The 14,304-nt window shown below is 42.5% G+C and overlaps 1 protein-coding gene across 2 annotated transcripts in view; it reads right to left on the bottom strand.

Moving 5' to 3' along the window:
• ATP2C1 (ATPase secretory pathway Ca2+ transporting 1) overlaps positions 1-14,304 on the bottom strand; it is a 59,863-nt gene that overhangs the window by 13,096 nt on the left and 32,463 nt on the right. The window contains exons 18-24 of one of the 2 annotated variants that reach the window (XR_008309419.1): positions 9,543-9,699; positions 7,754-7,924; positions 5,413-5,510; positions 3,725-3,775; positions 3,116-3,282; positions 1,683-1,751; positions 170-213 (exon numbers count right to left, since the gene is read on the bottom strand). Coding sequence is in view for 1 of the 2 variants with exons in the window: in XM_053258964.1 (XP_053114939.1) it covers positions 170-286; positions 1,683-1,751; positions 3,116-3,282; positions 3,725-3,775; positions 5,413-5,510; positions 7,754-7,924; positions 9,543-9,699 (830 nt within the window). In the remaining variant the exon portion in view is untranslated. Of the gene's footprint in view, positions 1-169; positions 287-1,682; positions 1,752-3,115; positions 3,283-3,724; positions 3,776-5,412; positions 5,511-7,753; positions 7,925-9,542; positions 9,700-14,304 lie in introns of both variants that reach the window. The other variant, XM_053258964.1, reaches the window with a different exon arrangement.

The following is a 14,304-nucleotide window of genomic DNA, read 5'->3' on the forward strand; positions in this document are numbered from 1 at the left end:
ATATCTGAAAATGCCTGCATTGAACCTGGGGCCTTCTGCATGCAAAGCAGATGCTCTTCCTCCGAACTATGGCCCCATCATTCCTCTGAACTATGGCCCCATACTATAACTATAATTATTTTGTTAGCATCAATTATACCTTCTTGCTTTAGGGTTTAAAGTGGTATACCTTTGAGCTGGAGGTCCATCCATGATAATGTTGATCCATAAGATCTGCATGGCATTGAGAGGATTAGGAAAGTTCATTAATGTGGCCAATGAGATTAATGTCAATGCAGCTATACTCCTGTTGAAAAAAGTTGTTTTATACATCTGTCAGCATGGTCAAGTTTTTAATAGATTTGTTGATAAGCATTTCAAGCAATGAGACACAATGCATCTGAGTAGCACAGAGGCCTTTAGGCAAATACAAAGTGACAATCAGATTGCTTTAAAATTGGTATTTGAGGTGCTGAGTGCCATACAAGAGTCAGAGTTTGATACCTAGTCCAAAATAGCAATTCAAGCCTCATGGTAAACTTAGCTCTTAGAATACATGTTGCAGAGTGGTGGTGGGGAGTAAAAGCTAGTGACTGTTTTGTCTTCCTGAGAAGATCACTGTCTTCCTGATATTGCAAGAAATTGGCTTTTAAACAAGCGTACAAGGAAATATTCAAGCAATTTGTGGATGTTTAGGTTTTGAGTATCCCAAAGATCCAAACATGTTTGCAAAATAATGTACATGGTTGAAACTTATGCCCAACCAATTCTTCTGTTTACTTCAGGTACACTGTGCACTGGAAACTGTGCCTTCTTATTTGGTGCATACAACACACCAAAACCCACCATTTTGGAAAATAGCAAAAAAAAATTAAGATTAATGTTGAATATGGTTAAAAAAAAAACAACTTCAAATTATTAGCAAAACCAGCTAATAAAAAAAGGCAGATACCTCCCATTACATTAGACCTAATGGCACCTTCCCTCCTAAGGCAAATACTTTGAGTGACATTTTTGTCAAGACTGCGGAATAACAAGGTTAAAACCCCCTCCCCACCTGCTACAGTTTCAATTCTGTACACATACACAGACAGCCAAACATATTTAATTCAATGTGTCATTTGTCCAAAGACACATTTCTTGTATACCTGTAGAAAACCCCATCTGTTGCAACCATCAGAAAAATATGTACCTTGTCAGACAGGCAAAACCACTGCAAGCTTTTGGACTATAAAGTGCAGGTACTATTTCTAGATCTGAAACTATTAATTAGAGCTGTTCCAGTTAATCCCTCAACTTTTAATGACAAAAGTCAATTGTGCAGCTTTGATCATTTCCATGCAGTAAAGAGGAAAGTTGCCAAAAACGTTTTCACCATGCAGACACTTTCCTTCAGAGTCTTATCTTGGACACATTGTTTTTAAGCTGCCAATGCTAGATATAATGCTGAATCATATCTTATATAATGTGGAATCCCATCTGATATAATGCAGAATCAGATATAATGCTGAATTATATCCAATATAATACTGAATTAAATTCTAATAGCAACAAATAATGACTAGCAACTCTGTGCAGTTATAGTAATATAGTTATGTGTCATTTAAGAATCACCAAATTCAATTTATGCCAATATTGGTCATGCACATTTGATCAACTAAGCAAATTTCATCAAAGAAAGTTTGACACTGTGCAAGACTTACGTGCTAAGTTGAAATCTAACAAAATTTTTAATGTTGTTATAAATTCCTTTACCCTCTTCAATTGCAGACCTGAAATAAAAACCAAGATTAAAATGGTTACAGAAAATGATATACTGTTAAATGCTTAATACTTGGAAGGCATCCTGAAAATGCAACTCCTAAGGCAAACTAAAGTATATTAAGTTGCTCTGCTGCTTTCATAAAGTGCACCTGTTCTCCTCAGCTACTTAGTCAATACTATCCTGCCTTCTCAACAGCTCTATCACCAATGGACTAACATAACCATGTACACTGCTCTGGGCTCCTTGTAGGAAGAGCGGGATATAAATGTAAATAAATTAAGAAAATAAATAAAATGCAAGGGAACAATTAATGCACATAGGTGGCCCTATTTCTTTAACCCAAAGCACTATTTTATGCTATTTGTTCTACAAGTCAAGGTTTCCAATACCATGTAGCTATTAGGGATGTGCACAAGCCAATTTGGTGCTTCCACTTGGAAGCGCTGAACCGACTCGGGCACCAGCGTTCAAACCAGCTCGACAGGGCAGAAAGCAGTTCCCTTTAAAAGCAGGAAAGGCTCTCCTTACCTGTTTGCCCCCACCCTGCTGCTTTTCCACCACCAGCTCCAGTTTTGCAGAAACCCACAAGGCAGCATATACACCAGACATGTGTATGCCAATGCCAAGCAGAGGCTGCAGGGAGCAGCACCACGCGGGCGTTTGCAAAGCAGGCGCCAGTGGCAGAAAAGCAGTGGGGCAGGGGCGAGCAGGTAAGGAGCTCCTTACCTGCTTTCTAGGAGAACCGCTCCCTGCCCTGCTGGAGGGTGCACGAACAGCTCGTGCTATAGTATGATATAGTATAATAATATAGCTAGTAGCTATATTTGGATATACTGTATAGTCTATTGGACAATTACAATAAGTTGATCAGACAGGAGGAGTTGAAAGTGAAAGTTACAGGAATAGGCTAATTTGAAATTTGCTAAGTTAGTTGATGAATGAACTGCTTCTGTGATGCTTTTTGCTCATGTTTTCAAGCTGTGAAGTTGCATTGCTTATTGAAAGTATGACACATCTCTACTCTAGATCATATATAAACCTTTTCCGATATAAACCTGATTTTAAAAAAAAATCTAGCTGTTATCTATACCCATTTTTCCAACACGTTCTCATTTTTATTAAGCAGCAATCATTACAAATATCGACACAACCAAAGAGTTTAAATAGGATTCTCACAATATATGTGTGCACTCCGCCAGAATAAATGATAGAATAAATACTTTTGTTATCTTGCATTTTCCTTCCCAGAGAAAGGGCTGGTGAGTTATTAAATTCACTGACATGGCAGTTACATATTCGAAACAAAATGGCACCCATGCAGATAATACACTGTTATGTAGCATGCAGAATGGGGATATGAAGTAAGCTTACATTATTGTCTGAAAGTCATCATCCACTAGGATCATATCAGCTGCTTCTTTACAAACATCAGTGCCTGTCTGGCCCATTGCTACTCCAATGTCTGCAGCTTTCAGTGCCACAGCATCATTCACTCCATCTCCCGTCATAGCAACTACTGCACCGTTATTTTGTAGGGACTAAAAAAAAATTACAATTATTCCAATCAATGATCATCACAAGATTATTACTATCTGAGAGTTTATAATGAACACTCATAAGTTTTTTCATGTGCACTGAGCGTAGTGAGTTGGATCCAAAACTCATTGGTTCCATTCCACTTACTTGTGCAGTTCAAAACTCAAAGGTTTCCATTTTCTGACTTCTGATTTTCAGTTTAAGTCATTTATGAACTGCAGAAATACACTTCATACTTGCGTAAATTGTATGTTTTAAGATTCTACACATGTGGACCGCAAATCAATACTCTGAATTCTAGCTGGCCCCACTGTATCTTGAATTATTTGCTACTCAACATCAATGGCTTGAAATTGATTTCATTTGGACATCAGATCCCACTATTACACAATATTTAACTCAAATGGTGCAAAGATGCTAGTTTCTTACAGAACATGGACATACCTTAACAATCTTCAGCTTATGTCTGGGACTAGCTCTGTAAAACACTGCTACCTAAGAAACAGAAAATACATAATAATGTGATCTCATTCTTTAACTACAAGGAACACACTTAGCCAGAATGGGCCTTGGAAGTTCTGGAGCAGTGTTCCCTCTAACAGGGATTCCCAGATGTTGTTGACTACAACTCCCATAATCCCCAAGCAAACGCTACTGCAGCTGGAGATTCTGGGGGCTGTATTAAATAACATCTGGGAACCCCTGTTAGAGGGAACACTGGTCTGGAGTACTTAGCCATCTTAGTATTTAACCTTTTACTATGGTTAGATTCACAGAAATGTTTAGAAAACTGAAATCTCAGTTTATTTTTCATTTTTAGAACTAGTATAGGTTTTTTGTGGTTGTTAATTTTATAGAACTGAGCTGTTTCTGCCTGATCAGATATCTTATTCCTTTACATGTCCCTCCTCTTTAGGACTGTATTTAAATATTGAGCATTAATTATATACAATAATTCTTATGCAGTTTTGTAAGAGCTTCTTGTACATTCTGGGGCCCCATGTACATTTTACACCTCAAAGCCAAATGGATCACATGGCCTACCTTATTCTTGAATCAGAATTTCACCCATGCACCTAGCCCAGTCTCTTCCACCCAAGACACCTCCAGGACAGGAAGAAGATAGCTCAACAGAAGAGAGTACTTTTACTTTACTTTTTATCCCCTCCCCACACCATCAAGATTTGGCTTGCCTAATCTTCTGTCCCTTTCATCATCTTTGTTTTCACTAGTCACTGGTGCTGTCAGGCGTGACTAGACAACGGCAAGACCAGCAAAGGGCCCACCAATCCAAGAGTGCCACCTTTCTCCCTCATGGAGCACTTAAGAGGTAATGCAAGCAAGTTCTTGGGCTGGATGCCCAACCTCATCTAGATGGAGGGATCTGAGGGCTGCAATTCCTAAAGCAAGTACTGGGTGCTGTTTCACCAGCAAACTTTTGCCAAGTGTCATTTCCTCAATATCTGAACAAAAATGGAGTGTTGCAGTACTGGGACTCTGAGCAAAGCATCACAAACAATTCTGTTTGAGATTTTTTATTCTACCTGGAGGAAGCCTGTGATATTACAAATTACACAGTGTTATACAGTCATCCCTTGCCAACCACAGTTTTAAGTATATGCAACTGAAATATTGTGACCGGTCTTGCCAACCATGACCCGAGTATCCATGGTTGGAAAGGTATTTTAGTGTTGGGGAGGTTAGTGATTTGGGGGGCTTCACAGGTTCAATTGGTTTATTCCTCTTGGCAACCATGACCGATTTAAAGTGCATTTGAGAGTTTGGGGCTCATTCCTCTTGGTGACTCTTGGAGATATTAAGGGATTTGGGGTGATTTTCAAAGCATTTTCCCCTTTGTTTTTCAGTGTTATTGCGATCAAAGTTCCGCTAACTCCATTTCCCATAGATTTTAATGCCTTGCCAACCACAGGGTTTTGCCAGAATGGAACCCTTGCAGCTGGCGAGGGATGACTGTATATTAATAGATTAAGATACATAATTAGGTACATCAAATATTACTAGTGCTCCCTAAGAGTTTCTTGGAATTAACAAGGTTTCTTTCTTTAACACTCATTCAAGTGTTTCTTTCCCTTTCCCCATCCCCCAACTCCCCTTTCATGTTAAAAACTAACCTTTGGCGCTATTTGTGAAAGCTGCTGTATATCCAATGCATCTATTTCTTCACCTGAGAATGACTGAGAAGTTTTGGAATACAATCCCAAGCGATTAGCTAATGGGGGGAAAGGAAACAAAAGTTACTGTGCCTAGATATCAGTGGTAGTATATCACAGAACAATAGACCAGAGGTGCATAAATTGTCATTGCCCATTTCCCATCAGAACCACAAACTCCTCTTCATCACTGAGCCCAGACTACTGGGTAGGGTCTCTTACCATGGCAGGGATCCTGCCATTGCATCAACCTATACGGCCAGAGCAAGTAGTCCCCCTGCAATTCCATGTGGCAGCAGAAACAGGTGGTGTTGACTGTGCAGCAAGCTCACCATCTCTTAGGGAGAGTTGCAGATGAAAGCCAGGGGAGGCAGATGCTGTACATTCACAGCTGTTGGCAGCATTTCAAATGCTGGCAGGCTTTGGAAGTTTGCTGGAGAAGAACAGATGCCAAGGGCAACCCTATCCAAAAGTCCGCAACTGGTGCTCAGGCAGCTTGATGCCAGACACCTCATGCAACCTACAGCTTTTGCTTCTGTGTATGGCATCAAAACAAAATCACAGCAAAAATTGTTTAATGTAAACCACCCCGAGCCATTTTTGGAAGGGCAGTGTAGAAAATCAATCAATCAAATAATAAATCAAATAATAAATAAAAAGCAGCAAAGCAAAATATAAAAGCCTCTGAACCACAAGTAAATAAGATGGGAAGAGGGACAACAACAACAAAATCTAAGCCAGAGACCCAAATAGCCAAAGGTACCTCTGTAGTCTCAGTGGAGGCAAGAAGCAAACCCCTCTCAGGGGAATCTAAAAGACCCACTAAGTGCTTTTCCCACCAAGTGTTTGAGGAGTCACCCATCAAAGAATGTCATTTTCCTGCATAGAGGGAAGAGGACATTTTTCCCCTAGAAACTAAGGTTAGGCATTTACTGATTAAAGGAGACACTCTTTGTTTGTGGGGGTTTCATTGCCAACTAGCTTGAATAAGGAAGCCACTAAGAAAGAAAACAGCCCTATGGGAATTCAGAGCTTAAGTTCCTTACTCTAAAAAATGTCAAAGAAGCAGGGAAGGAGCAGAAACAAGGGTAGAAAAGCATAGTACCTTGTTCTCAAGCAATGACCCCCAAATCCTGTTATTTTTCGTTTAATTTTCATTTTTTAACAAACAGCCACAAAATGGCTCTGGGCTTCAAAATGGCGGCTGGAAATGACATCAGAAGTCATTTCTGGCCACTCAGGAACTGTGGATAGGCAAAAATTGCCTATATTTCATGCTGAGGATAAAGAAACTGGAACTCTAAGACCCATCTGCAGATACAGGAAAGCATGATCCGCAAAACTGCAGATAACGAGGGTCTCCTGTAGATCAAATATTAATCTAAATGCCTGTGTAATAGTGGCAAAAGTAAAAATAGTCCAAATGGGTTATCTTTTTCTAGTAGCAGCAATCCAGAAGGGCATGTAAGTTTTTTTTAAAAAATAGAATTCACACCACATACAATGCTTTCATTCTGTTGTTTTCATCAAGTTTGAGATATTATGCCTTATGTACTGCACGGGAGATGGCAATGGTAAACCCCTCCTGTATTCTACCAAAGACAACCACAGGGCTCTGTGGTCAACACCGACTCGACGACACACTTTACTTTACACAGCTTTGCCATTGAGAAAAAGAGAGAGAAAGAGCACAAGCAACTCTCAGCAGTGGTGCAGTGCTCTGAACCTTCCAAATGGCATTGTTGAGGGAACCTTGGAAATGAAGCAGGCTGCAGTGGGGGGAGGAAAGTCCAGACACTCACTTGGTTTCCAGGCAGTCCCCACTCCTATTACAGCCCACCATCACTGCTGAGCCCCTTTCACCAATGCCTTTTTGGAAGGTTCAGGAGGCTGCCCTGTAGTAATGCTGAGAGAATGTCTGTGTATTTATTTTATTTTATTTTTTAACAGAAACAACCTTCAACTATCTTGGTTGTGTTCCAAAGAGCAGCTTATGGTCACATAAAAGGAATCTGCAGTAGGCCCAGTGGAATTTTTGACAAGAATTTTGAATACATCCCCATCCCTCCACCATACCATATCCAATTCCATATCAAACTGACCACAGTTTCAAGAGTATCTTGCCATGCACTGAAGGATGATATTTGACAGAACAGCCCTCCTTTATGCTTAAGGAAGTGATCTTACAGTACTTTGAATCCTAGACTCAATTCCAAAATCCAAGGAGGACTTGAATTTTTAAAATATATCCATTGGCAAGACAATTGCCAATTCAACAGAACAAAGAAAAGCCCATTCATACCAATGGCAATTGCCGTCTCCTGTGAATCTCCAGTAATCATTTTTATCGCTACTCCTGAAGTGATAAGTGTAGAGACCGCTTCTTTCACACCAGTTCTTGGAGGATCAATAATTCCAACCAGACCCAGGAAGGACAGCTGCCCAAGCTCAGGACCCGAAGCTAAGGCCAGAACTTTCAAACAAGAAAAAAAAATTTTAGAGATAGATCCTATTTAAAATATCAAGATGTTATGGTTATTAAGAATATCTATATACTACTTTTCAACAAAAAAAGTTTTCAAAAAAGAAACACAAGACAGACAACAGCAACAACCACTGGAGAGATGCTGTATTAGGATTAGTGATGTGCCCAGACCGGTCCAGAGGCCATTCTACTGGCCTCCAGACCAGTCCGGACATGGGCGGTTCGGGGTTTGGAGGGATGGGGGGGGGCTCCTTTAAGGGCGGGGGAGGGTTTACTTACCCCTCCCGCCGCTTCCCCCCCCCCAGCGCGCATATTCTCTTTAGTAATTGGGGCGTACCTCCCTGCTGCCCCTTCCCCCGCTTGATTGCAAAAGGCTGAAAAAAGCCTTTTGCGTGTGCGCATATCGCACGTGCGCTTCACATCTCCGCGACGTGCACGCGTGAGTGGCCACACACACACGTATGTCGTGGAGACGTGAAGTGCACGCAACGTGCGCATGCGCAAAAGGCTGTTTGCAGCCCTTTGCAGTCAAGCGGAGGAAGGGGCGGCAGGGAGGTATTTTGCCGCCCCAATTACTAAAGAGAATACACATGCTGGAGGGGAGAAAGCGGCGGGAGGGGTAAGTAAACCCTCCCCCGCCCTTAAAGGAACCCCCCACGCCAGTGCCAGACCGCAGCTCCGCGGTTCCGTGCACACCCCTAATTAGGATTGGCCAAGGACAGTTGATCTCCTCTCGCTAAATACAAGAGAGCCACAGTTTTAGTCTCTAAGCTAAAGAGGTTGGAGAGACCATTAATAATAGGAAGCATTTAACTATATTTATTTATTCTATTTTTATACTGCCCCATTTATTAGCTCTGGACAGCTTCACATGACTGGTGCAAAGTCTGGTTCCTGAGGAATGTACACACTGCCAGGGGGCATGTCATGCAAACCTGCTAAAGTCCCAAGCCTTCTGCACAACATCCACCTGATTTCTGTAACTGACATTTGAATTTGGGCGAACTGGACTTTGACAGGTTTGCACGACACACCTGCTGGGAGCTCACACTCCCTGGGAAATAGGACTATTGCTGATTGTGTGAAACCACCCACAGAGACCTTTCTGTAATGGGCTGGCAATATAGTAACCTTTTCAGGCACATGTCTGCACAGCAAGGGCAGAGCCTCACAAAATCGAATGTCAATTATGTGGGGTATAGCCAACTGTGTGCGATAGAATTGTTAGTTTTGCTGGACTTTTTTCCAGCTACAGAAACAAGATTGTAGGGTCTTGTTTTTTCCAGTCGTTACTTTTCGCCTCCACATTTGACAATACTGACGGTTTGGAAAATGAGTCAAAGTTACTTCACAAGTGTGACAGTATTAAGCAAGGCTTCGGGGATTTCAAATAGCCATTTAAGATGTTAAAATGCATGCTCTCATTTTAAATATAAAACTTTAAATACCAGGGTCTATACAATTGGAGAGCAACATGATCCCCAAGACAATGGGTGGAGGGGAGGCTTATTCAGAGCTGAAACTTTTCTCCTGCTGAATCCAGCAACCAATTAATTTTCAAAATGCTGCTCTTGGCGGTGAAGACAATAATGGGATATGGTATTACCTCTAAGTCCTGCAGAGCCCATAGATGCTTTCTCTTGCTGATAAAGATCTCTTTGTTGCTGGCCGAGAGGCAAGCTATGCCCTTTGCTATTGTACATCGTACAGTATCGAATCACTTCTTCATAAGCACCTTTCATGAAGCAAATCTCTGGTTTGTCCTAAAAGAGTAAACATGTTAGCCCTTGCTGTGCTGTCCTCTGCCTCAACTCTGTCATTATGTAACTTCAAAGCTTTTTCCATTTGCTGATAATCATTTATAATCAACTTACAACTCATTTCCTTAGCAAAGACAAACCCCCACATAATTTACTATGTTACAATAATAGTGACTCCTATTAGGGGCACAGTGTGGCAGAATTTCCTTTCTCTTATACTGTTTTGTGAATATATAATATAAAAGTGGATTAGTTTAGTCAATTCAGACCACCGAGGAAGGGTAACAAGTCCTTGTGTTTCCTCTCCTTACATACATAGTTAAGTGGAAAGTTTCTGGTTTGTTAAACCACAGTTTATCTGAACTGGGAAACTGGTTTGGCTACTGCCTACATGCAAGGATTAAACCATGTTTCAATAGCCTTGTTTGCAGACAGTACCTAAACGACAGAGATGGAGAAGGGAACATGCAGGCTTGTCCCTCCTTTCTTCCGAGTTCATTATCCTAATCATGGATTGTCTGAACCAGGTCACTACTAACTGCAGGAACATTCTTCCAACATATGGCTTGAGGAACTAGGTTTGAAAGCTTTGGAAATCTTGGCTGGTGCAACACAGGAATCATTAGAGTCATGTTCGCACCATTTTCTGTCATTTTGAATTACGCTTACCAGCTTCTGCAACAAGCTTTGCTTTAAACAAATTGTTCTGGTTCTTCTAGGGTTCTTCTGGTGGTCATCTGCCCATGCACACAGCTTGGCTTCATGAGTGAAGGTCCAATTGGGAGTTTGCAAGCTTCCTCTTCCCTCTCTTGAGTGGTAGCTCCTCCCCTTCATGCCTATGAGATCACGTGGCTTACCCTTACCACTTCAGTTGTGGAGTCTGCCGCAGGAGATAGCCCCTGCAGCAGGAAGAATGGGTGGGTGTGTGAATGCACAGATGGCCACTAGAAGAACCCCAGTTACAGATAAGTAACCTGATCTTCTACTGGGTGGTCTCTGCCCATCACACAACTGGGCACATTGCAAGCTTCATCACTGGAGGCAGGGTAGCAGACACACAAAGCCAGGAAGCAAAGAGTCAGGAGAAGATGGATTGCAGAACTGTGCATCCAAAGATAGAATCCAAAGAAAGGCCTCTGTCCAAGGCTGTAGAGGTGGCAAGTGCACGAGTGGAATAAATTCAAAATGATGATGGGGGATCAACTGCAGCTATCTGGTAAGTAAGCTTTATCATGTGGAAGATCCAACTTGAGATGGACTGAGATACAGTTTGACAGCCTTTGTTATGTTGTCCATAAGTAATAAAGAGAGGTGAAGCTCTGAAGGGTGAGGTCCTATCCATATAAAAGGCCAGACCTCAATGAATGTCCAAGTGAATGCCAGCACCGCTTCTCGGCGGTAGTGGGGATAGGAAACAACAGGCAAGGTTATCAACTGAGATCAACAGAAAGACAAAACAACCTTCGGGAAAAAGGTGAGGTCAAGACACAAGGTCACCTTTGTCAGGGTGGAAGTGCAGGTACAGGCATACTCTCATGAGGGCTCCACTTCTCGGCTACAACCACAAGTAACGAAACCTCGAGCAATGAGGCATTAGGTCTATGGGGATGGAGAGGTTAGGTTCCTGCATGGGGAGAGGAAAAGGGGGTTAAAAAACAGTGAAAGTTACAAAAAGTGGGAGTTATACCATGCTCCTTGGGTGTCCATGTGCCCAGTAATGCCCACTAAGAGCGTTAATTAGCCAACGTCCTGCAAAAAAAATGTGTGTGCGCGGGGGGGGGTCTTTTCTTGCTTGCTTGCTTTTTTGACTTCTCCTCATAAAATGGTGGTTGGAAATGACCTCCGATGTTGGGTGTCAATAAACTGACTGTGGATATGCAAAACTGCAGATAGCGAATCTGCATCTAGCGAGGTCGACTTGTATGGAGGATCACAGCAGAGAGCTCAGAGTTCTCCCACCAGCCATGCTGAAGTAATAGATACCAGCAATACAGTTTTGAATGTCAGCAAGTGTAGGTCACAGGTGGCTATAGGTGCAAACTATTTCCTCATCAGACTTGTGAGGACCAAAGAGAGATCGCAAGGCAAGGAAATAGCAGAGAAGTCTGGTTACAAATAGGCAAAGCCTTTAAGAAACTGTTTGACTTTTCGGAGAGAGAACAAGGAGGGGTCATTGGGCACTATGTGGTAAGCTGCGATAGCAGCTAAATGAACCCTTATGAAAGCCATAGAAAGGCCCGACTTCTTCAAATCTAACAGATAAGCAAGGATGAGAGGCAGAGGAGCCAAGTATGTTTCAGTGAAGTCATGAGGACAGTGGAAGGTTTCCTGCAGGCTGACAGGACATTCAGCAAATCCGATGACTAGCCGAAAGGATCCTCCAGTCTGTCAGACCCAGGGAGGTGACATCTGGATGGAGCAAGGCTCCTTGATGCCAAAGAAAATTAAGGGCATTTATCCAAAGGTCTTTGAAAAGGGCACCCCCATCCAGCATCTGTGATGATGGATGCGTGAGGACTGTAGTATGTTTGTCACAGATGTCCACCAAAGAAGGGAGTGGCACACATTGTAGGGAATGCAGATAATCTTGTGCTGAATCTCTCTCAGGGGATCAAAAGCATCTAGAAACTAGTATTGAAGTGGCCACATGCAGAGCCTGGCAAGAGGGAGGACTGCAGTAGCTGATGTCATGAGGCCTAGCATATGCTGGACTAGTCTGACTGGATGTGAAGGGTTCTTGTGAAGAGAATAAGCAAGTTATTATTTTTTTTAATTTAATCTTTATTACGGTCATAGACCAGCACAGGTAGCAAGTTATTTTAAATGTTTTATGAGCTCTGGAGGAAGTCAAAAATAGTCCCCAGAAAGGTCATGTAGCAGGTCAGCTGCAACTGGGGCTTTTTGTAGTTGATCCTTAGTCCTAAACGATGGAGCAGGCTCAAGGTAGCTGTCAAGAAGGCTTACAGAACAACACTGGAGTGGGCCACCAACAGCCAGTCATCCAAGTCTACGAAGATCTGAATTCCTCTTTCTTGGAGGTGAGCAATCACTACTGCCATAAGTTTCATGTAAACTCTCAGGGCAGAGGAAAGGCCGAAAGGCATGTCCCTGAACTGGAACTTTTGAGAGCCTACTTGAAAATGCAGAAGTTTCCTGTGTTGGGGCAGACAGTAATGGGGCAGTAAGCATCCTCCAAGTCTATGGAGGTAGACCACATTCCTTTCATGAGTAGCAGGAGAGTATCAGAAACAGTAAGCGTATGGAACCGTTTGTATATCGTGAAGGAGTTAAGACCCCTTAGGTCCACGACTGAACACAGGTCCTTGTCCTTTTGGGGAATGGTGAGGAAACGAGAAAAAAAGGTCATCAATTAGATGGGGGTGGGAAGTGGGGTATGGCTTCTATAGCCCCTTCCTGCAGCAGCGTGTTTTTCTCTTCCTAGATGGCAGTGCTTGGGAAGGTGATCTTGCAATCGGAGTCTGGGAGACGTTGGAGAAATTCTATGCAATAACCCACTCTTATAACGGTAACAACCCAACTGTCCAAAGTGATATGCTCCCATGCATCTAGATATGGATATAATCATGTCCCGGGATGAAGACAGTCACACTCGCTTGCTGTAGGAAGAGGACTTGGGTTTTGGAAGTGTTGATTTAGAGAAGGGCTCCTTCCTGAACTGGTGAAATCTTGGCTGCTGAAAGGAATGATCCAGTTGAGACTGAGAAGAGGGTCTAGAAGACTGTGGTCGTTGTGACCTCAAGGGTATGGTATATAGCAGGAATAAAACTCATAGATGTTGCAGTATTATGGAGCTTTTGAACTTTCTCCATGGTTTCTTCAGTCTTGGGTCCAAACAGGGCCTGTCCATCAAAAGGCAGGTCCTCAATCCTGGATCTGGCTTCAGGGGCTAGTCCAGAGGAACACAACCAGACATGTCTGCACAGAGCCATGAACTAGCCATAGATCTGGCTATAGAGTCGTTTGTGTGTCTAGAGGTGTGGAGAAGTTGCTTACTCAAATTTAAAAGCTTCTTGTTGTAAGCAAAGGGTGGAGTCTGTTGGTTCAGGGTTGAGAAACTCAAGAATTGGAAATAACTTATCTCACAGCAGGTGGTTACATCACAACATGCATGCCTGGTAGTTAGCCATTTTTAGCAGGAGGGAGGAAGTGGAGAAGAGCTGCCTGCCCATAGAGTCAAGCTTTCTGCCCTCTCTGTCATTAGGGGCAAACAAGGTTCTGTTGTGTGACTTTGCCTGAGCTGCTGCCACCACTATATAATTTTTTTTTTGGGGGGGGGGGTGTCTGAAGAAATCTTCCAACTGCACTTTATTAAAAAATTTAATCCTTTTAGAGGTCAGTGTAACTAAAGAAGGCTTCTCTCCCAGCAAGGCCAGATTATCTCCAATAAAGCCAAATTCATGGGAAGGGCGACAGCTAGTTGGACATCCGCATCAATGAGGTCAAAGATGGGATTCGAGGCTAAGGCCATCTTGGAGACTTGTTCTGCAAAGAAGTAGAGGTTTTCTGAAGGCAAGGCAGGTTTAGTGTTTTCAACCTACTCAGAAGGCCAGAGGTCAGGCGTGTCCAGAGTGTCTGACTCCTCTCCCG

This window comes from Hemicordylus capensis, chromosome 6, assembly GCF_027244095.1.
Source record: "Hemicordylus capensis ecotype Gifberg chromosome 6, rHemCap1.1.pri, whole genome shotgun sequence".
NCBI classification, from domain to species: domain Eukaryota; kingdom Metazoa; phylum Chordata; class Lepidosauria; order Squamata; family Cordylidae; genus Hemicordylus; species Hemicordylus capensis.